We start from the raw sequence: 24681 nt of genomic DNA, 5'->3' as shown, positions 1-24681 counted from the left end.
CTAAGATTTTGTAGAGAGTAGAAAATCACACCTTATTCAGGTCCTTTAACTTGACTCTTCATTTAACGCCAGACAGATGACGTAATCAGGAGCAAGAAAAGTAGTTAATTATGAGGAGATAGAACTTCTGTTTACACCCCCAGTAAATGCTATTTCCAGGCAGTTATTTTGATATGTACATGCTAAAAGCATTCAAAGGAATCCAAGATCATTGAAGAGATGAAAGCAACAAGAGTAGAAGCAAATATTAAAATGGTGGTAGTTTGAGTTTAGAATGGAAGCGTCCAACCTTTGTAACTTTAAGTCCTGTGGACTTCAACTCCCAGAATTCCTCAGCCCAGCCATATCTGTTAGGATAGGGCAGAAAATGGCTATTTATTAGAAATCTATTTCAACCTTCAAATAGAAATTCTAGCACTGACGATGTTACCTAGGTTGGGTAATGAAACATCTGCAAGAAAACAGGGTCAGAGAACACCAAGGACCTCCTCATAGAAATTCTTGTAGTATTTTCTGCCTCCAGTGTGAAAAATGGCTGAGCTAAACTTGAATAATAATATTTTGATTTATGGAAAAATAACAGTTGTCATTCTACACTGATTTTAGATTGTTGGTAAACTAGAGTCCAGAGCATTAGGATTCCAATACCAATTTTGTCATGCTGTGCTAAATCTTGTTATAGAGATAAATTTTTAAATGAGTTAAATGCTTGATCTGTAAGATTACTAAGAGAATGAAAAGCAATACACTTTTCAGAAGACACCAGTTCAAAACCATGCTTTCCTAATCAAGATATGTTCTTTCATCTGATAACCAAGATGGTGTTTGAAACATCATAATACTATTTATCTTTTGTTCCTGTGCCAGCATTTCCCATTCAGGATTTTGATATCAGCAATCAACTGATTGTAACTGAAGATGCCAAGCATTAGAACAGCTGTTGACTGAGGATGGATCACAGAATATGCAGGTAGTTATAGTTACATATGTTCATAAGCCTTCTAGGAATGAAAGTTTGACAGAAGCAATAGATTCCTTATTCAAAGACCCATATGAAGAAAACACTGGCTATTGTAAGATGGATTAAGAAGCAAACAAAGACTTCATGGGTAAAAATACTGAGTATATTTCCTAACGCTTGGATTGATTGAGAGAAAAATGCTGTCAAGGCAGAACAGGATTTCAGGGGAAGATGGCGCGTTGAAGAAGTTTCAGCAAAAACCTGGAAATTGTAGTCATTTATAAGGAGTTGGTTAATAGTTCAGCTCCTACGATCCTCTCTGGATAAGAGAGAGAGGTCAGATCACCCAAGCTGTTTCTCCTTATTGTTGCTCCTTACAAAGAGACTGCAAGACAGCAGATTCTGAAAGGAGGAAAAATTGGCAGATGGGGGAATTCACCATAAGTACTGTAGCAGCAAGTGGAATGGTTCAAAGGCACTAAGTTTGTGCACTTCCCTTGCTAACCATCTTTGAAAATTACTCATTAATTGGTTCAAGGAAGTTAGATGTCTTCAACGTAACAAGGCTGGAAAAATCTGGTGAGTGCCTTCAATCTCTAATATAAGAAAATGAAATTTATTTTTATAATCTTAAAGAATTTAACAACAAAAAAGGCAATGTTTTGGCTTCAGAAAATTTTAAATGGACTAAAGGGCTCAGAAAATGTTGGATTTTGAATATGAAGACAGTTTTTGAGAAATAATTTATTATGGCATTTAAGGATATCTTTGAGCAACTCCACCAGGAATTGCACTGAGACTTTGAATCAATTATGTCAGCTATATTGTCTTTTGGGGAACAGGCTGTCTCCAGATGTTACAGAACTAGAAAATTATTTTATTTTAAAAATTTAGAAACTTCACCTTTATTCTTTTAATTCAAGACGGCGAATATGCCTAACACTCCTTCTATGATTGGCCCAAAGTCACCCACCCTGCAACAAATATATCTAGATATGCAAATAAGCTCCACTTGAGAACAATATTATTATTATTATTATTTATTCAATTTTTATACCGCCCTTCTCCCGAAGGACTTAGGGCGGTGTACAGCCAGGTAAAACAAACAATATAATATACAATTAAAATACAGATTAAAAAACTTATTACATAAATTGGCCTAAAACTTTGGAACATGAAAACTAAAACCCACTAAAAAATTACTAGTAAAAATTTAAAACCAATAAAATTTAAAACCAATAAAATTTAAGCCAGCCCCGCGCGAATAAATAAGTATGTTTTTAATTCGCGGCGGAAGGTCCGAAGGTCAGGTATTTGGCGTAAGCCCGGGGGAAGCTCGTTCCAGAGGGTAGGAGCCCCCACAGAGAAGGATCTACCCCTGGGGGCCGCCAGCCGACATTGCTTGGCGGACGGCACCCTGAGAAGTCCCTCTCTGTGTGAGCGTACGGGTCGGTGGGAGGCATGAGGTAACAGCAGGCGGTCCCGTAAGTACCCAGGCCCTAAGCCATGGAGCGCTTTAAAGGTAGTAACCAAAACCTTAAGGTGCACCCGGGAGACCACAGGTAGCCAGTGCAGTCTGCGCAGGAGAGGTGTTACGTGGGAGCTGCGTGAAGCTCCCTCTATCACCCGCGCAGCTGCATTCTGAACTAGCTGAAGCCTCCGGGTGCACCTCAAGGGGAGCCCCATGTAGAGAGCATTACATCCAAGCGGGAGGTAACGAGCGCATGAGTGACTGTGCACAAGGCATCCCGATCAAGGAAGAGGCGCAACTGACGAACCAGGCGAACCTGGTGAAAGGCCCTCCTGGAGACGGCCGTCAAATGATCTTCAAATGACAGCCGTCCATCCAGGAGGACACCCAAGTTGCGCACCCTATCCTTTGGGGCCAATAACTCGCCTCCAACAGTCAGCTGCGGCTGCAGCTGACTGAATCGGGGTGCCGGCATCCACAGCCACTCTATCTTGGAGGGATTAAGCTTGAGCCTGTTCCTCCCCATCCAGACCCGAGTGAAACTCCAAATAAAAATTTGCCATTAGATGTAAAGAGAAAATTGTGGGATGCTTTAAAAATTATGAAAGAAAAAAAATGACAATCCTAGGAAGCAATTGGAATAATACTTTTTAAAAAAAATGGATTTACAAGAGACTGCTTAAAAATATTCAAGAACTTTGTAGTAAGGATCAAAAACTATTGACCAGGGTTAAAATGGGACACTCTGTCATTTGGGTGGTTCTGTTTGTATGTACTGATGACTGAAAAAATGTGATATACTGGATTAGTTTATATAGTGTTTAAACCATTTACTATATAACCATTTTATGTATCCTAAATTTTTAACATTTTAACACTTTGTATGTAATATGTGGATTTATTTTTTAAAGGAAAATGTCTTTTTGTTACGTTAAACTCTAGTTGTTTGTTTATATTAGGATGCTGGGAATATTTTATTTTGTTAATAGTTTAGAATTGAGATATGGAATGTTTATTTGAATAGATATACTGCTATTTTGGGCTGGTTCTCTCTGGAATTGTTGGCATTTGGAATGGGAGAAATATTGGAGTTTGTCTTAAAAAATAAATGGCCTCTTTTTGTAATATTAAACATAAGGCTTTGTTTATTGACACTAGGATATTGAGATCTTTTTATGCCTTTTAAATGGGATTTTGCTTACAGCTAAGAGATGAGATATGAAAAATTAAGTTTTATATATGTTAACATTTTAGAGCTCTGAACTTTTTCCTGATAATTGAATAAAGACATGTTACTTATTTAATTTGCTTGGGGTGTTATGGGATGAAGAGTTTGATACTTGTTAATTAAGAGAAGGTGAAGAGATTATGAAACTTTATATTTGTCATGATAATGGAAAGTTGTTTTCTAAAAGGGGATCTTTTTATTTTTTTGTTTTCTTGCACTATTTATTTATTTATCGTATTTGTATACCGCCCTATCTCCCTAGGGACTCAGGGCGGTTCACAGGCAAATAAAAAGGTACATATAAATACAGAATAAAATATCAATTAAAAAACTTATTCTACACAGCCAAATAATTAAAAAGAACAATATAAATAATAAAACCCATTAAAACCCGTATAAATTTATTTCTTTTCTTTTTTCCTTTAAGCTTTTATTGTTCTTTTTAGTTTTTTGATAAAATTATGAAAAAAAGCAGAATGACCAGGAAAAACAAGATTGCGGCACCAAAGAAATAAGGATAAACATACAAAACGTTCATTTTTTTTCTTCCAGACCGACCTATTAATGAGAAAGAGGGACAGCAAGAGAAAGAGGGGTATGGTTAACAAGCCACATCACTAGGAATCATTAGTTACTTTATTTTTCTCTCAAATTCTGGTTAATCTGCTGCTTACCAAGATTGTGTTTCTTCTCTCAGATATATCCTATTTTAATAAGAACAAGATATTCATTGGAACAATTATATGAAGTAGGTATCATCTAACACACCACAGTAGAACTAGCAGCTCATCGAAGATTTTACCCAAAGGTTCTTGAGATATAGTATAAACTTCTAGTCCTCACTCTTCTAGACAATCAAACTTTTGAGTTATGTGATAAAAGCTCAGAATGAAAGATGACTGTGAGCTTTTTAAGATCTTTCATTCTAAGCAGTGGTGGATTTTATAATGGAATGTGCTGATGACCTAGAGGAAAGAGGCTGCCTAGGAAATAAGTAGACAAGAATGGCTTAACAGTCAGAGAAAGAAACTTAGGAAGGACCCACCCAAATAGATCAAAATGTTAAAAGTAGCAGCAGGAAGTTTGTACTTTCAGACTTGCAAGATTCTGTAAATGTAGCCTTACAATAAAGTAGACTTAGCTCATCTATTTCATATCTGATTTACTTGACAGATTTCAACATGCACCCATATCTCCACCAAGAATGAGTTTTCTTTCTCCAATCCTACGAGTAATGTAATGTACTTAACATAACATAACATCAGAGTTGGAAGGGACCTTGGAGGCCTTCTAGTCCAACCCCCTGCCCAGGCAGGAAACCCTACACCATCTCAGTCAGATGGTTATCCAACATTTTCTTAAAAATTTCCAGTGTTGGAGCATTCACAACTTCTGAAGGCAAGTCGTTCCACTTATTAATTGTTCTAACTGTCAGGAAATTTCTCCTTAGTTCTAAGTTGCTTCTTTCTTTGACCAGTTTCCACCCATTGCTTCTTGTTCTACCCTCAGGTGCTTTGGTGAACAGCCTGACTCCCTCTTCTTTGTGGCAGCCCCTAAGATATTGGAACACAGCTATCATGCCTCCCCTAGTCCTTCTTTTTGTTAAACTAGACATACCCAGTTCCTGCAACCGTTCTTCATATGTTTTATCCTCCAGTCCCCTAATCATCTTTGTTGCTCTTCTCTGCACTCTTTCTAGAGTCTCAACATCTTTTTTACATCGTGGTGACCAAAACTGGATGCAATATTCCAAGTGTGGCCTTACCAAGGCATTATAAAGTGGCACTAACACTTCACGTGATCTTGATTCTATCCTCTGTTTATGCAGCCCAGAACTGTGTTGGCTTTTTTAGCAGCTGCTGCACACTGCTGGCTCATATCTAAATGGTTATCCACTAGGACTCCAAGATCCCTCTCACAGGTACTACTATTGAGCAAGGTACCACATATACGGTACTGGTGCATTTTGTATTTTTGGCCTAAATGTAGAAACTTACTTTTTTCACTGTTGAATTTCATTTTGTTAGATAGCGCCCAATGTTCAAGTCTGTCAAGATCTTTCTGTAACTTGAGCCTATCTTCTGGAGTGTTGGCTATTCCTGCCAGCTTGGTGTCATCTGCAAATTTGATGAGTTCCCCATCTATCCCCTCGTCCAAGTCATTGATGAAGATGTTGAAGAGTACTGGGCCTAAAACAGAGCCTTGGGGTACTCCACTGCATACTTCCCTCCATGTGGATGTAGTTCCTTTGAGGACTACACGTTGAGTGCGGTTGGTCAGCCAGTTACGAATCCATCTGGTGGTGGTGCTGTCTAACCTACATTTTTCTACTTTATCTAGTAGTAGGTTATGGTCTACTTTATCAAATGCTTTACTGAAGTCCAAGTAAATTATATCGACAGCATTCCTCTGGTCTACTAATTTTGTCATTTTGTCAAAGAGTATACTTCTCTTATTCTCATTACAGTTCTCTAAATTAGCTACTTACTTGCCACAATATTGTCTGGATTAAGCCAAATATGATGCACTCCTTAGTAGCATTAAGTCCTTTTAGCATTATTTTCCTTTTAGATTTTTTTTTAAAAAGCTTCCTTATGGAAAACTTTCTTTCCCAGTTTGAGCATATCTTTCTGAGTTTTATATTATGCTTTCTGCACTTAATAGAAAACATTTTTCATGATGTAAAGCAATACACAAGATGAAGATTGCAAAAATTTGCCAGGTAAGAAATCATTTATTACCATAACTGAGTTTCCACTATATTCAGGGGAATAATTAGTGTGAACTGCATTAGGAATCAGGAACATAAAATTTAGTGCATGAATGTAACCTCATCTGATTTCTAAACCACAGCATGTTTAAAGCCTGGATTAAATTTGACTAAAACATGGAACTGTAAACAATGATAAAAACTTAAATCTAGGAAGTGATGGGGGTGGAACAGGAATTTTTTTATTCACTTCTATCGGGGCTGAAATTTTAGATGGCAAATGAAATTAGCAAAGGTTATTTTGTCTCAAACATATTAAACATTCAATATATTTTCAGCCAGGTCCCTTTCAAGAAATTATTAGAATCGACTTCTGGCTGACGTTGTGGCAAGATGGGAGCTCAGTTTTCCCTGTTGGAGGGCTCTGAAAGGAGATAAAGCCACCCTGTAGGGGTGGTGAAGAAAAGTGAGGTGCCCTGCAGGTCGCAGAGAGCAGCAACTCTCCTGCTTGACCCAGGGCTTCTTCCCTCTCATCCACAACGAGAAGAGGCAGCCATGAAGCTGGGACAGCTGAGACAACAAAGGAATGTGCAGGAGCAGTGTAAATGAACAGTGACTGGATGAGAGCTGGATGAGAAGATTCCTTTTTTATTTAGACCTTAACTTTAAAAGAAAAAAAAAGAAAGGAAAATCCAGGAAAAGAGAATCTTAGAACTATTTCTTAAAGCAGCGAACAACCATAAAGAGAAAAATCCTAGACCTGAAAGAAAGGAACCAAGGAGAGAAAAGCTAAATATCTTTTAAAATATAGAAAATTGGATTTTTAAACTGGGTAGGCGTTGTTTTGGAAAGGCATAAAATGCTGGAACTATTTACTTGAATAGCTGACTTTGTTTCCATAAATTGAACTAAAATTGGATTACTCAATTTTAGTTAGAAAGAATATAAAGAAGAAATAAAAGAGAAAAATTAAAAAAAGTTAAAGAAATGACTCTAATCTTTATTACAAATACAAGCTTAATATTTCTTCCCCCTTGCATCAGTGGTGAAATCCATTTTTTCCAGAACTACCGGTTCTGTGGGCTTGGTGGGTGGGCTTGGTAGGGGAAGTATACTGCAAAATCCCCATTCTCTCCTCACTCTGGAGCCAGCCAGAAGTGGCATTTGCCAGTTCTCCGAACTGCTCAAAATTTCTGCTATAGGTTCTCCAGAACCTGTCAGAACCTGCTGGTTTTCACCCCTGCATTGCATGCATATATCTCTTCCCACAGCTCATCACTTATCCATTTGCAAATCGATAAATCATAAATTTTTCAGACCAGTTGTCATCAAAAAGTCCATAAAGGGCTACAGAAATTTACCAAATTATTTTGATTTAACCCTAGTAAAATAAATTGGTTTTAAATTCTAACAATGATAGATTTTGATTCATTCAAATGCTGTTTTAGAGTTTGATCTTCCTTTCTTTTTTCTTTTTTCCATCTCTAAACTTGCTTCAAAACTTTAACAAGCCGCCTTTGTTAATTCATCAAGAAGCTGTTATCCAGAAAATTATCTTGGCTTGCCATTTGTATTTCCATATTAACTGCAGTCTCTGTCTTGTATTTCTTTGTTTTCTAGTAAATCTGCCTGCGCTTTTTCAGGTCTTCATCATGTAGGTCTTTCAAAGCATTTTCTTTACATCTTTCCTTTTCTAAATTATACATCCACATAAGCAAACATTTCTGACATTGCAGCTACAAAAGGCTCCATTCTTCAAGTATCTTGAAAAGATTCACACTTAACAGCATTATCTATCATTTTCTCCAATCCAGCGGTGAAATCCCCCCAGTTCTATCTGGTTCGCTGAACTGGTAGCACTGGCAGCGGGAGGCTCTGCCCACCCACTGGGATGTCATTACATCCCATTTTTTTAACATCTGCGCATGCGCAGAAGAGGCGCATACACGCATAGCTCCTGCGCGCTCCCATTCCTGAACGGGTAAGTGAAGGTAAGTGGATTTTACCGCTGTTCCAATCCAGTACTTACTCTCCAATTTAAAAACTAGAAGCAGCCTTTTTTATTTTCCTGCCTTCTAGTGTGTATTTTCTGAAATCAAAAAGACTTATATCTGTGTTATTTGGATAGACTAAATAATATAGTATCCCCATGAAGTAATTATTTATTAATTTAATTCCCCCAAAATCTTTTAGCAAAAGTCCTATAGTTCCAAATGTTTCTTGCCCTTTTTGTCATTCATTGTTGTTGTTTTAACCATTTAGTTGTATCTGACACTTGGCAACTTTATAAGCAAGTGCTCTCCATGCTATCCTGTCAAGCACAGCTTCTTTCAATTGTTGGATATTCAACTTTGTATCAGATTTAATGTTATCAAGTCAGCATGTTCTTTGCTTGCCCTTCTTCTTGTTCCACCATTCCTAGCCTCATTGCCTTCTCCAGTGAATTTGCATGCATGACATGGTCAAAGTAAATCAGACGTGATTTTGGCATTTATATCTCAGCTACAAATTTTCACAGTTGTAGTCACAAATTGACCTCCGTGGACCTTACTTCATACTTAAGGGGTCCGTAGAAGGGGCGTGCATAAGTGCACTAATGTGCCTATCGTCCCTGTCACTATATTTTTATTTTATTCCTGTTTTTGTTTCTGTTTGACAAATTACAATAAATAAATAAAATAAATAGAAGGAAAAGAATGGCACTGTCCTGCTCAGAGTTAGTAACATTTCTAATTCTCAGAGATAACAGGAAGAAGATGGAAGGATTTTAGCTTATCGATTTGCTTTTGCTGGATAATTCAAAAGCAAGTTTATGTGCACATATCCAAATGCATTCAAATTTAATCAGTCCTAAGATTCTAGCTTATAAAATGACAAAGGACTGACAAATTAATAAAAAAAATTGATAATACAATTGGCATTTTGTGTTGCACTCCAGTCTATATCCTACATTTTCACATTATTTTAACCCATGGTTTACTTTAATCATGATATACTGAATAGGCCTCACGGCTAATTCATAATGCTAGACTACAAATCACGCTTTATAAAATCTGTGATATGGTTCATACATAATATTAAAACAAAACCAACCAAACCGTGTGGCTGAGCACAAGACATGAACCTTGCCATATGTCATTGAAGAAATAATTCATCTTGTTCAAAACTTGTTTTTGTTATAATTTAATAACGACAAAATTGAGAAAATGGTTGTACAGTCAAAATTTGCTATTTAATCTTATTTAGTGGGTTCCATTTCTTAATTCTAAACCAAATCTCTTAAAAATCATGCTTTAAGACATGCTTTGCTTACCACAAGGGAGGAAAAAGGCAATATAACTCTTGATCTGCCATTATGGCGGAATATTTTAATTAAATGTAAACATTCACCAGGCCAGGTTAGCTGGGTAGTCTCTCTAATCATCACCCTCCCCTCTGCCCATAATTCACCCTTTCATGCTTAGACCTGTGCTTATTTACCTGGTAAGCCAATAAGTTCTTGGCCATCAAGCCATAGAGAATATACTGCTCCTATATGTTGAGTGGGGCAGACTCAAAGGGGCCAGAGGATGGAAAGAGTTCACACAAGTATGTGTTTCAGCCACACAAGGTGAAATGAGAGAGACAGCCAGCAAGAAAGAGTTAGGTTAAGGTTAAGGTTCAAGTGTGAATCAGATAGCCTCCATACAAGCCTCTGTGTTACCCCTACTGGGACAAGCAAGGCTGAGGTTTCAACATTTGATTATTCAGCCCCAAAGAACACATTAAAAACAACAACAACAACAACAACAACAACAATGCAGCAGACACCAGGAGTCTGGAACCTATGAGAAAATAATCCAATACACTGTACTTGATGACCCTGAACTTGAGAGCATGGCTCACTATGTGGCTTGTCATCAAATACTGAGTTTCCAAACCTCCAAGGACAAACCACCTGAGGCAGCTACTGCCATATTTCCTTCTGCACAGATCTGCAAAAATAAAAATAAAAATTGATAAGCAGAGCTAACTGCAATAAGCCCACAATAAAATTCCATTTGACTTAAAACAGTGATGATGATAGTGAATGGATCCCTCCCTTTCATAGCTGCAGCACCCCTTTCCTAGAATAATATCTACCAGCATCTCCATTCTGTTGTCCTTACCCCATTTAGCACATGGCTGTGGGTCTGTGAGCAGATGACCTTTGGTGGATCTGTAGGAACATGGATCTGAAAAATAAACCCAAGAGGTTTAAGTCTAAAAATAATACGAGAATATAACAAATTGGGGGGGAAACCCTTATTTTACTCTGCTGAATGTAAAGTCTAGAGCCCCAAAACATTTGTGCCAATGCAATTATTTGGTATAAGCAATTCTCCAAAATAATGGTCTATGAATCTGATAAAACCAAGCAGTTCAGTGAAGGAGCTTATCTGTACACAGTGATATGGAAGCAATATGTGAAAAAACTAGAAGATATTTCACCATGTTTCATCATCTTTATCTGAAGCTACCCTAAAGGTGGTGAAATAATCCAATGTTTTGGTTTATCGCTAAAACTTTATGGCAACCAGGGTCTCATTCCTGCTTTATTTTTCAGTCAAATATTTAAAAATGATAGTGGACAGAATTAATTTTTCTTCCACTGATCGAATCTGCAGTGATGTGATTATTTTTTTGTTCTGTTTTGTTTTGCTTCTTAGTCACAACACTACCAGAACTATTTTTCCAGAATAATTCAGTTATTCTTTAGATTTGATTTGATTTTTCAGTTCAAAGAGAGCACCCACCAATTATATAAAGCATGTTAAGGACTAATTGTTTGGAAATGCATATTTTGTAAAAAAAAAATACACATTTTAAAATATAATTCAGGCAACTTTTTGTGCAGATTAAAAAATAAAAAAATGCAGAAATAGAAGAGAATTTACTTTTTGATGAACCCATATGAAACAGACATAGACTGTAAATCTATGAGTTGTGGTGGAGCAGTAGTTAGAATGCAGTATTGCAAGCTAATTCTGCATTCCACTGCCAGGAATTCAGTCCTGAGAAGCTCAAGGTTGACTCAGCCTTCCATCCTTCTAAGGTTGATAAAATGAGGACCCAGATTGTTGGGGGCAATATGCTGACATTGTAAACCACTCAGAGACTTCTGTAAAGTACTATAAAGTGATATACAAGTTTAAGTGATTTTGCTATTTGTAAATTAACTGTTCATTCCTAATAAAGTACTTAGATACCACCACAAATCTTACACGGAGCGTCTTGTCAGTGGAAGTTGTATACAGTGCACCCAATGAGTATTGGACTCCAGTGATCTGAGAGCGATGACCTACATCAAAATACTGACAAAAGAAAAAGCAGTGAGACGTCAAATGAAAGGGAATTGTTTTATGTGTGGAAATTATAGAAGAACCATATTTCTCTGTCCCTCCATGTTCTATCATTAGTACCATACCCGAATGTGCTGGAAATGCCCTCCATTGTTCTCAAAGACATACAGCATTCCGTAATTGTCTCCAGCCCATAGTTGAGAACCCTGGTATGACATGGAAAATAGGTATGTATCCAGCTGTGGGAAAAGATAAATATCATTGCCATAGGCTCAGTTCTGCATGACACCAAACATAAGTATGAAATAACACAATTTCCATGGTCAGTAGGTTTATTATAAAATTTATATAAAAAAGTAAGGTCTTATATACATTTTGTCTCAGGTAAATATTAAATTTCAATATTTTCTTCTTCCCTATTGTTATTAGAAAAATATATGTAATACATTTAATTCTATCCTATTTCTTATTATTTAACCTCTATATTTCATCATCCTCATAATTTATTTCTTATCAGCAAAAGTCCATTAGTTGTTACCAGAAATAAATACCTACTTTAACCTTGATCACATAAACCAGCTATAGATTCTTTCCCCATACTTTAGCAATCGTAGTTTTTGGTTCCCTTCAAATAATGTCCTAGAATTTGATTTTTTTTTTCATTTTTTATCCCATCTCAGAAAGTCCTTCAAGCCTTTAACAGATCTTTTTTACATCCAGTAAGAAAATGTTATTCAGTTCACTCTTCTGATTCAATACTTGTATGTTCTCTTTAAATATTAAGACATTAACAAGTTTCATTTTCATGTCCACTGTATTATCTTGTTCCATGTTGTTCCTGTAACTTCTCATATTTAAATCCACAATTAATTCCGTTTCAGTCTTATCCAGTATAGCTTGTTCGTCTGTGAATAGATATAATCTATCTATGGTATTCTTAAAATTAAGACACAATTTCTGAGTCTATTGTTCAAAATGTCCTTCAAAATATACAGTTAAATTATTTTGTTCCATTTTTTGTTAACAGGTAAAATTTAAATATACTTCTCCTTTAGCTGTAATACTTATTTTCCTTTAGTTCCCTCTAGTGTCCAATCTTCAAAATCCCATTATATCATTTTTCCCCAATGAATCCAAGCAAAAAGGATTTTTATAATTAGTTTTAAATTTTTATTTCAAATATCTGTTTTTTAATTTTTTAAAATCAACACCCTTTTGCTTCATATTCAAAAAACCCCAGTATTTTTCCAAGTCCCTAAATTCATATTTAAAACTTCTTTCTTCAAGGAGAAGGAGACTCACTCAATGAATACCATAAAAACTTGCTGTTAATATTTCCAAGCAGTAAACAATAATTCCAAAGATGATTTAGAAATAAGGCTCGGTAGAGTGTTTTGTGCATAACAGGCTGTGTTACAACTGTGAGCTTAGATGATATCACTGAACTCCTAGCCATTTGACTCATAAGCCAATCATAAAACCATAGTTCCTGTAGTCTACTTATGTGGACTGGCAGTCCAGAGTGTGAATGGCAATCACATGATCTTTTCTTTCTCCAGAGAGAATTTGCTTGTCTGCAGCTAATATTCAATCACTGTAAACACTATTCCCCTTCAGCAAGGATGTCTAACTTTACCATGGTGCTTATTGGTACTTAATCTCATCTTCTAAATCCTTGCACTAGCTTTGCATTAGCTATTATTTTACTAATATAATCTAGTTCTGTCTCTTTACACTAGCTTATTCTAGCTAACTTCCTGTATTCTTACTGTACTCTAATGTGTATCTAGCTTCTATCAGATATGTTCAATTTAAAATCTAAGGGAAAAGATGAACAACTGTATGGAATAGTTAAGGATCAGATTTTCTTGGGGTTTTTTTCCTATATAACTATTGGCTAGTTTTATCATGAAAAAGAGATTGAAGCTGAGTAGCTCACCTGAAGCCTTTGAAGCACACTATTGGTCCGCCTGTCAAAACATACCAGCGTTCGATCCTCACTGCCAGAGATAATGAAGTGTTCGTCAGCTGCAAGGGATAGGACTGCATTGGAGTGAAGCCTGCGGCTCATCACTGGGGCATAAGCAGCTGTGAGAGAGGGCCAAGAGATGCATCACAAGAGCCCAGTCACCTGCACAAGATAAATCTTATAAAATGTGTGGCTTGCTCAACTATAATCACATACAAATTCTTTCTTCAATTGAGGTTTGCCATTTAATTATCAAGATAACTGCAAGCAGGAGAGAAAGCAGAGCTTCCTTTAGGAATTCTCTTGCCAGCTCCTCCCTGTCTCACCACTCCTAATGAATTTGGGGGTGGGGGAGGGTGTTTCTATTACATACAGAAAATTAGTATGTATTAGCCATAGTAAGAATTTATACCCAAACAATCAGAGTGGGGAATTATAATTTTCTTGCAGCAAGCTTTCTGCTTGAGATGGCAGTCTTCAGAAATTAATTGTAGCTGTAGGGAGGCAACGTACTCTAAGCTACCAATATGCCTCTTGATGCCAGTTAACTCCCTACCCCCACTTAATTTAATTTTTTAAAACAAAATTATATTGATTTAAACATAAATAAATGGGAAACTGGTATACTGGAAAACACAGTTATTTTCAAGAATATTGTACTTCCAGGTTGTGCATTGGCCGCAGGGAAAATAAAAATGGTAGATGACTGCAACCATGTTCAAAAATGGACCTTCTTTTCTAGAAAAAGATAACTGTAAGATAAAGTAGTAGAAAGCATCTTCAGTGGCTAGTGAGAATGATGGGAATAACTTATAATAATAATAGTTTGCTTTCTGATAACTGAGTGTTTTGTGATTGGTTCATAGACAGCTTGTGAATGGGCAAGCCTTCTACATGGTACTAATTATTTGGGACCATCCACAAAATGCCTAGATCTGGCACAGAATGTCTAGATAGATGGAATAATCCTTTCTTTTCTGACTGATCTTGGTCCACTGAGATACGAAGACCCTGGCATATAGTAATCTATGACTTACGACCATAATCTGCACTACTATTAATCGTTTCATAGTTCCCATCACCAATCTCTTTCGACTTATGACTGTATGACTATAACTTGTTGCTGGCAATCCTTATGATTTACATTGATATATTGATCATCAATTGTGTTGTAAATGTTGTACCTTGATGAACGTTTCTTTTCTTTTATGTACACTGAGAGCATATGCACCAAGACAAATTCCTTGTGTGTCCAATCACACTTGGCCAATAAAAATTCTATTCTATTCTATTCTATTCTAATCAAGTTCAGAAGTTTGATTATGTTATTGAGGTTGAGTCATTATGTAACCAGACTCAATTTTATGATCGTTTTTGCAATGGATGTTAAGCATGTCACTGCAATCATCAAGTAAACCACATAGTCATAAAGTGAAACACATGGTTGTAAGTCTGATTCCGGCTTATCCTATGGGCGTTTTTTGCTGAAAAATGGCAAAAAACCCAAAATGAAACTTAAAGCTGCAACCACTCATAAATGCCAGCCAGTTATCAAACACCTGAAATGCAATCATGAAACCTCTATGTCTTAACTGTGGTGACAATGATTGTTTGAAAGCAGGCAGCGGCATTTTAAGTCTCCAGAATGTAAAGAAACAACTGGTACTAACCTCGTGGATCATAGACTGACACTTTCTTGTCATATGTTCCTGTGACCAGAATGTCAGGCAAATAAGAAAGGCACAATACGGCTGCTTTCTCACTAGAATCCAAAAGGAAATGATCAGGTGATGTGTCAAGAAGCATATTTTATGGTCACATATTCAAGTCAGTAAATCCTTGCTCAGCCTTGGGTTTTCCATTATTTCTAGACTGTACAACATAAATTAGCAAGTTCCCATTTTGCTGGTTGAAGTGGCTGTCTATTTAGCATCATGTACTACAACTGATAGGTGGAAAAGCAATAGAAAAAAACCACTCTGCTGCAACATAAGCAAACAAAATTCTGTCTGCCTAACTTCATTCCCTGACTGCAAATCAGAAGAGTCCATAGAGGACTTATTTACATGCTGAATTATAGAGAATTTTAATTTTAATGGATTAATTGAGCAAAGCAATTCATTCATACATACATATAATTAAATGTGAACTTTTAATCGATAAGAATATCATCTTGGTGATTTTTGGCATTTGCATAATGACTCCACTCAAACATCATAAATTAATGCAGATGATGCAATCTGCATCATCCGCTTCATCCGCTTCATGAAGTAAGCCATCACAGAAATTATTATATGAAACATCCAATACTAAGATCTGATAAATCTGGAAGTGCATTCCAATTGTCCACTATGTTAGTTTTTATTAAATTTCTAACCTCCAGCTCTCTAGATCCAAAACCAGCATGTCAGTGTGGAAATTCTAGAAATATAAGACTAGAAAAGGTTGCACTGTTCTTACAGCTATAATACATTTATGCAGAATAACCTCCCTCCCTGAGATAGGGTGAGCTACTACGTAAGTGAGCTGGAATTTTCTTTTGTCAGCTTGTACCTTAAATATTTTTTCCTGAAATATCTCACAGCCAAATACAAGGGGATGAACCCAAAGATAGGGAGAAAAAAATTCTAAACTTTCTAGAAATACCTGCAAGCTGCTACATATGCATATCAGAGAGATAAGGTATACAAGGTGGAGATGACAGGAGAGAAGGCTTATTGTACAATATTTACATTATAGTAAACATAAACTGAAATAAATAACATTTTAGTTGATATTTTGGCTCTGGGTAGGTCTGCATCGGTTCCTGTCCTTATTCACCCTCCAAGGCTCCTTCACAACCCTTTGTCTAGTCTTTTTTTTCCCCTTTTTATGTTGATACAATAGTAATCGTACATTAATCTAGTCTTTTAAAATAAATCCTTGGGAAATAAGGTACTACAAGAAAAAATTAGACGAAATTATCTGACATTTATTATAACTCAAGACTGGATACTTGTACTATTTTAGACCTTTTGTCATGATTTGATTTTGGGAAGTAGGATGTCTCTGGGGCCCTGATTAAGGACTGAAGCCAATATCTTTATTCTCTGGTCATTATTAATACTGTTTCTTTGAATCTAGTTTTCCTTTAGCCATTTACTCTTCCAAATAAATATAGTGTATAAGCAGCAACAGTACCTGATTTCTCCAAACTGTTTTCCATCAGCAGCTATATCCCATAACTTCACTTTGCTGTCCCAGGAGCCTGAACATACACAGTTATCACGTGAAGCCAGAGACCAAACCCAACCCTAGGCAGTGGGAGGGGGGGAAAAAGGTGGGGGAGGGGAAGTAGGGATAAAATATACATGACAACTCCAGCTAATCTTTTCAATGATTACACATTGCAATAACAATAGCAAAAGTACAACAAATGCTTACATTTAAGTCAGTTAACTTTTCCAGGTCAACTACAGAAATATTTCTTTTCTATCTCTTTCTGCTTTTTCCTCATATACATGGCAAAACTTATGAGAAAAACTCTGAGCTTTCAGTCTCTGAAGACAAACAATCTCCTTTATATATGAAATACGATATAGCAGCTTAATAAATATACATCATTGTAGAATAGAAACTCAGTTTCAATTTGGTATCACAATTTTTTTTATCTACAGTGGATATAGAAAGTCTACAAAGCCTTGTTAAAATGCTAGGTTTTTCAAGTGTAAAAAAAAATCAAACCAAAATAAATTGCTTCAGTATTCTTAAGCTGTACAATTCAATTGAAAAACCAACTGAAATCTTTTTTGGTGGTGGTGGTGGTGGGAATTATAAAAAAAAGACTAATGTGGCTTCATAAATGTTCACATCCTCTTATAAGTAGGGTTGTATTCAATAAGTTGTGTTCAAAATTAACCAAACACATTCAAACTTATATTAAATAGCATTCAATGCACACCTGCCATTAATTAAAGTGACCCTGATCAGGCCGATATAAAGTTCAGCTGTTGTAGTAGGATTTTTCTGATATTTACTCTATTGCCTCTTACAGCAAAAATAATGGTTCACAAAGAATTTACAAAGCATTAAAGTTGGAAGTTATCAGTCAGGAGAAGGACAAGAGAAGGATACTAAAAAATTTCCATTGGATATACTGTGGAGGACAGTGAAGAGTCATTAACAAGTGGAGAAAATATGGCACAGTAGTGACATAACCAAGAACTGGTTGAAGCTGCCAAGAGGCCTATAGCTGCAGAAACATCTGGCAAGTTCTGGTTTTGTACTACAAGTGACAACCATCTGCCATATTCTTCTTATGTCTGGGCTACAGGGTAGGGTGGCAAGATGGAAGCCTTTTCTTACAAAGAAAAACATCCAAGCCTGGCTACATTTTGCAAAAACGTACATCAAGATTGACAAAAGCATGTGGGAAAATGTATTATGGTCTGATAAGACCAAGGATGAACACTTTGGCCATGATTTCTAGAAGCATGTTTGGCGCAAAAACAACACTGCGCATCATCGAAAGTTACACCACGCCCAGAGTGAAGCATGGTGGTGGCAGCATTATGTGTTGGGGCTCCTTTTCTTCAAGGTGGAGGGAATTATGAAATGTTCAAAATATCAATCAATTTGGGCACAAAACCTCTGCTAAAATCCTGAAGATGAAGAGGAATTTCCCCTTTTAACATGACAATGATCCAAAGTATACCTCCAAATCAATAAAATAATGGCTTCACCAGAAGAAGATCAAAGTTTTGGAATGGCCCAGTCCAGAATAGACCTGAATCCAGCTGCGAATCTGTGGGGTGATCTGAAGAGGGTTGGGCACAGGAGTTGCCCGTGCAATCTGACAGATTGGGAATGCTTTTGCAAGGAAAAGTGGGCAAAGATTCCTAAGGCAAGATGTGGTGTGCTGATAAGCTCCCCCCACCCCCAAGACTGAATGTTGTCAGAAAGTGCTTCAACAAAGTATTAGTTTAAGGGTGTGCATCTATATGCAACTACATTACTGTAAGTTTTTTATTGTTATTTCCCCCCCTAAAAGATTTCAATTTGTTTTTCAATTGAATTATACAACTTTTATGTTAAAGGTGGAAAGGATTCTGAAGTGATTTATCTTGATCTGATTTTTTTACATCTCAAAAACCTGGCTGTCAGCCCTGGTGTACCTGGCGGCCAGGGCTGCCATTTCAGTGGGGAACCGAGAAGACGGGATTGCCTTTTACACAGGGACCCAAAAATGACACAACCACCATGACGCTAAACCCACCGAACCACAGAGCCCACACCAGACCTGTCGCCACCGCTGACATCAACACCGAACAGCTTATGGGTGGCCAAGCGGCTGAAACCAAAATGGACCCTTGTGTGCATGTGCGCTGTGTGTGGCTGACAATGGAACTCTGCTGGCCTGCCTTCTCAATGTCTACTGACTTGGCTTAGGGAAGAATAGAGAGTGGGGTGAGTGCGTGGGTGGTGAGCAGGGCTAGGGAATAGTTTAAAACAGTGGGACAGTTACTGGATGGTTAGTCCTGACTTTGAATTTCCTGTTGATGGATGTCAGTTCGTGCCAGTGTTTGTGAGAGAGATAAAAAATACTCACTTCAGGACTGTGTTTTGGTTTTATTTTCCCTCATGTTTACATCGCAACCTGACACTGGCATTTTAATGGGTGCGTAGACTTTCTCTCCACTGCAGAAGATATTGCACTGAGGCATCACCATAGTAAAGTGCTGAAGCATTCCCTTCCTTTTCACTGGGAATAGTCACTCCCTGCTTAGAGGTTAGAGAGGACTGAAAGGTCTTCTAAATGCCATCTGTTTCCTGGAAGCAACAGGCCATATTTCTGCCAGGATAGTATATACATGAGGTAACTACTTCTTTGTAACTATTTTTTGGAGCATAAGACACACTGGAGTATAAGACGCACCTTAGTTTTTGAGAAGGAAAATAAGAAAAAAGCTGATTGGCCAGTGGGTTGGCCTCCCTGAATATCCCCAATCAGCTGTTCCCAGAGGTGAATTTTAGCAACAGATTAGTTGATTGTGAGCTCCGTGCCTTGCTTTTTTTTCTGCCTCTGAAACTTCTGAAACTCTGTTTGAGAAAAAACTTTTTTTCTGCCTCTGAAAGCCTCAGAAACAGAGCTTCAGAAAAAAAGCCTCTGAAGCTCTGTTTGGGGACTTCTTTTCTGAAGCTCTGTTTGGAAGCTTTTTTCCTGAAGCTTCGAAAATAAGACACACCCAGATTTTCACCCTCTTTTCGGGGTGGGGGGAGGTAGGTAGGTCTTATACTCTGAAAAATATGGTAGCCACAAAAAAGCATGGGCCATTTTAATTTTTCTTGCAGTAAACGACAAAGAAGCTACCAGGGAAGATTATAAAAGGGGAAGGTTTAATGCTCAAAAGATGATACAGAATTTCTGTAATAATACTTAATATTTATGTTTAATGCATTGATCTGCTTCAGACTCTCCAGTTACCTTGTGTGTTCCTTTGCGCTCTGTCCCCAACACTTTCACTAGAACTTTTTCTGGTGCTTTGCCCAGCTGCCTTAGATCCCACAAGTTGACATTTCGGTCTCGAGAGCCAGAAATACACAGATCCCCACCCTGGATAAGATAATAAAAATAAATGCTAATCAAATGACACAAGCTAGTGTCCCTCATATTTCAGGGTAGTATCACAAAGACAGTGAGCAGACTTCCAACCTTTTTCAGTACAAAAAAAAATTATGTATAGTCTCTGTTACTCACATCCTGGTCACTTCCCGAGTGGATTCCTGTAACGTGTTCTACATAGGCCTGCCCTTAAAAGAGCATTCAGAAGCTACAGCTGGTGCAAAACATGGCAATATTTTATATGTATGCCCAGATTTCCCGTGAGGAAAATGGGTGGTTTCTAAATTTGACAAAATAAAATGTGGGCAGTTATGTGCATCCAAGATTGATGCTCATTGGACCTCTGTTCTCTGAGCTGCATTGGTTGCCAATTTGCTTCCAGGTTCAATTCAAGGTGCTGGTAATGACCTACAAATCCCTATAAGGCACAAGGCTTTGTTGTTTGAAGGACAGCCTTCCTCTGATTACCTTTACCCATTTCAGCAGATTCAGCAGAAAGGACATATCGTGGGTCCCATGCATGAAGGAGTTCTATCTAAGAGGACCCAAGAGGAGGAGAGCCCTTCTGCTGCATCATCTACTCTCTAGAAGATTATGTCCCTGTAGGTCAGATTGTGTCCAATCTTGGTCTTTAGGAAGTCCCTGAAGTCAAGTCCCCAGCAATGTGGGGAGTCTGCAAGATGGCTGCATTGTTTATGAGCATTGGTTGATATTTTCCTGCATTTTTATTTTTATAATCTATTGTTTTAATTTATGCAAGTTTATTTTTCTGCTGTAACCCATAAGTAAGATAGACAGCTATATAAAGGGAAATAAACATAAAACTAAAAGCCCATTATGAAGACAAAATCAGAATGGTTTGACAAATACAGTACTTTAGCAGTGATTAATCAAGAATAATGTTGGGAAAGCAATAGTAGCAAACAAGGAATACTTTTTTTAGATTAAATGATAAACAAATGAGGGTTGATTATTTTTTTTAAGGAAGTGGCCACAGTTAATCCTCTACTCAACATTTAGGTCTAAAGAATTATTTCATATAAAATGCTAACAAACATACAACAAACTCCTATTATGAGGTAGTTATGCTTATAATGGAGCATAACAGCAAGGAAAGATGTTTGACCAGATGAATTTTGTTAGTTATTTTTTGACAGAAAAAAGAAAGTGCAGAACATTTTTCAACACGCTAACTAAACTTTGGATGCTGAAGGATATACTTTTCAGAACATCAAAATGCTGCATCATTAAAATCAGCAAAGAGAGACAGGTTTTTACCTGAAGGAGCAATACAGAATCAACAGAAGCAAAGTGCCCTTCGGTAAGGGAAAAATACTCTGTGTTTTTGCCACTCTCTGCCCATTGTTGGAGGTGTTCCTCTAGTTCAATGCAAGCTGAGGGCCAGTTAAAATCATTACCTGCCAAAAATAAAAAATAAAAAAACATAAAGAGATAGATTTTGTCTGGTGTAAAAAATTTTTATAAAAGCAATATAGCGAAGCTTATGTGTCTTATTTATGTTTACATAGTGGTTTTACATATAAGCGTTAACATTTTTACAGAATTTAAGCACCAGAAAAGGATAGATACTAAAACACAAGAGTTGTACATAATGGAGTCAGAGTTGCAACACTGCAAAAGTGACTTATGACAAATTGTAATAATGCAGTTTGGGAACTAACACGTTAAAGATGTTATCTTTAAATCGTAAAGGATTTGGTACTATCAGTTCAAAGACAATATTATTGTGCTTTACCTGCAACACTCCAGAAATGAAACAGAAGCAGGCTAGGAAATATTTATTGTTGTCCTATCCAGAATAGTTACAGCAATATTTATAAATTACAGCATTTGAAAAGTAGCTCAAGAGTGAAATTTCTATTCATTCTTAGTGATAACCCTCTTACTTTTCAGACAAAAAAAGGAAAACTCCTTTTAGCTTCTTTCTTCCTCCCAACATCATCTACATTTAAAACACTAGTTCCACCTTCCCCTAAAATCAAAAGTTAATCATGCAAGAAGTTGCTTGTGAAAAGCTAAAATATAGGTCACCAACAGCTAGAAAGAAAACCCACCTACCTTCTACAACTGGATAGCAATTGCCAATTCTTTTTAAAAGTCGAATTCTCCAAGTGACTTCATCTTGCACAATGTCCCTCAGTGTCTTGCAGACTAAAGGAAGGACATGCAAAACAAATCTGGCTTGAAGGTAGGAACAAATTTCTAAAATCAACTCTAGAGGAAGAGATAATAGCCCTGTAGCAGTTTCTTCAACAACAGAAGATTTTTTCAGTTCTAGAGGTGACTTGAGGTCTGATGTTCGGACTCTACCACCTACTGAAAGACACTCTGGAGGCAGACACAGGGTTGCTTGCCTGGACTGATTTGAAGTTCCAAGAACACGCTCCACATACTCCAGGGCCTGGGTATCTGGATCTGTTTTGCTCTCTGTGTCAGAGTCATTGTCAGAGCCTTGCTGTTCAACAGAAGAACCTGGGACTGTTTCCATTGCTGTAGGAAGGCAAGAAGCAAACAATTCAGATGAGGAATGATAAAAACCAAAGTTATACCTTATTAGTAATTGATATTTCAATTAATATAATATTTCAATTAATAATACAAAAGTTTTATGCAGCAAAAGGGAAGTTTTGAAAACATGAATTATAGGTACACTTAAGCCTGACAATTTTAAAATGATGCTCAAGGTACAAGATGTAAAAAGAAATTATCTATTGCACATTCAAAAGAATTCCTAGATAATTAGCAAGATGACTTCTGAATGATAAATGCAGAAATAATCTCATTTGGTTTTATGTCTTCAAATAATAATGTTCATAGGCAGAGAAAAGAATAAGATTAGAAAAGTTGTTCTCATTCTGACTTCCAAACTTTCATCTGAAAACGAGAACCGAGTCCACACAAATAAAACTGTTGGTTTCCAGCTACATCAGGAATGTTCAATTCATGCACATCCTATGGGCAAAGCACAGTTCAGGAGGAGGAAATTATGTTCTGAAATGGCTGTCATTTTTCCTAATGAATAAACCCAGAACTATGCTAAGAGCTTCCTGGAACAGATTCCAGAAAGACAACTTATCCTTTGACACCATAGAGAGGCAGAGTCCAAATCTCACAAAAGCAACTGCTTCTCTCACACTTTTTTATCATTATTTTGGCAAACGCGTTTTTAGAACCGGACCTCCTTATCTTGCTCTTTCACGCGCACGCAGCCCAGAGCCGATTCTAAAAAGGGCCGCTCTTCTGCCCTTTTCCTCCTCTCGCTTCCTTCCTCCACGCACGATTATCATGTGCAGCAAGTGAAAAATCCAGGTCTTGTTGCCGAAGACAACTCCTCCGTTCAGGCAGACATGGCATACGAAGAGCGGTCACGCCCGCCTTAGCGCCGTTGGAAGAGCTCCGTTCTGCAGACGCGGAGCTCCACACAGCTAAGATTAATCCCAACGTCGAGTCTTGTTTCCCGGCCCCAGCAGTGAGCCAGGATCCTAATCCTCACGGCAACCTGCCCCTCCGTCGGAAGGGGAGAACCGACACCATCGATTTAAGAAAACTTCGTCTTGACAGATCGGGCCCGCCTTCGCGCGTCTCGTCTCCAAGGAGCAACCGCTTCCGGCGCCAATTGATGACGCAAAAAATCTTTTAGGAAAGGCGCTTCCACAAGTCTCCGATTCTAAGTACGCTGCGTGCGCACAAGAACTTCTAGGTAGCGGTTTTAAACAATGGTCCCACAGGCAGCAACTGCATTTCATCAGCCTCAACCATACGCTTAGAGAAATCTGGCTGTTTATTGTCTGGCTTATGGCAGTGTTTTAAAAACTTTTTTTACATTTTCTATTAGCAAAACGGACAGCTGTTTAACATCTCGACGAGGATTAAGACAATTGAGGAATTCAGCAGGACAGGATTGCTTTGTAAGGTTTTTAGAATATATGTATGAAAAATGTATGAAGTTATGTGCATGTTCAACTATGTAGTATATTCTGCAAATGCATGCATAAAATATGCAATCATTTTACTTTTGTTTAAATGAATTATGTAACTGAAATGTGTTTTGGTAACTAAACATTACACCTGTATGACTACCATCTAGTTTAAAAGCTTGAACTTTGTCCAGAAATATAAAATACAGTTGGTAAATTCGTGCAGTTGACTTGTGTAGTAACAAATCTGTAATATAGATGATGAAACACAAAATCTTGTCAGAAAATTGGCTAGTGGCTAAAGTTCTGATGTATCTTGTATTAGCCAAGCTAGGTACATTTAATACCTCAAGTCCAAGTAACAGGAAAGTTGTTACAGCTGTCTGGTTTTAAGGATATATTATAAGACAGTTACTGTGACCTCTAATTTTCCTCTTTTCTGAAAGCCTGAAAATCTGATAACTAGATTTGCATAAATCTAG

At 37.3% G+C, this 24681-nt stretch overlaps 1 protein-coding gene across 4 annotated transcripts; it reads right to left on the bottom strand.

The window, feature by feature from the left end:
* Positions 1-3853: 3853 nt before the first annotated feature.
* FBXW9 (F-box and WD repeat domain containing 9) lies at positions 3854-23882 on the bottom strand. 4 transcript variants are annotated; one of them, XR_009153201.1, is made up of 12 exons: positions 23461-23882; positions 22341-22772; positions 21540-21679; positions 20124-20252; positions 16841-16953; positions 15331-15422; positions 13631-13779; positions 11817-11930; positions 11614-11703; positions 10519-10584; positions 4335-10344; positions 3854-4218 (listed from the first exon to the last, which is right to left on the bottom strand). XR_009153201.1 is itself a non-coding variant. In XM_058166857.1 (12 exons), the coding sequence occupies exons 2-12, from the start codon at positions 22722-22724 to the stop codon at positions 10270-10272; spliced, it is 1149 nt and encodes a 382-aa protein (XP_058022840.1). In that variant the 5' UTR covers positions 22725-22772; positions 23461-23882; the 3' UTR covers positions 3854-10269. The 4 variants fall into 4 exon arrangements, 3 of the variants coding, with proteins under 3 accessions (XP_058022840.1, XP_058022839.1, XP_058022842.1); XM_058166857.1 differs by having other exon boundaries at positions 3854-10344; positions 22341-22433; positions 22637-22772; XM_058166856.1 differs by having other exon boundaries at positions 3854-10344.
* Between the last annotated feature and the right edge of the window lie 799 nt (positions 23883-24681).

This window comes from Ahaetulla prasina, chromosome 2, assembly GCF_028640845.1.
Source record: "Ahaetulla prasina isolate Xishuangbanna chromosome 2, ASM2864084v1, whole genome shotgun sequence".
Classification (NCBI taxonomy): Eukaryota; Metazoa; Chordata; class Lepidosauria; order Squamata; family Colubridae; genus Ahaetulla; species Ahaetulla prasina.
This window is presented reverse-complemented; position numbering and strand designations above follow the sequence as displayed.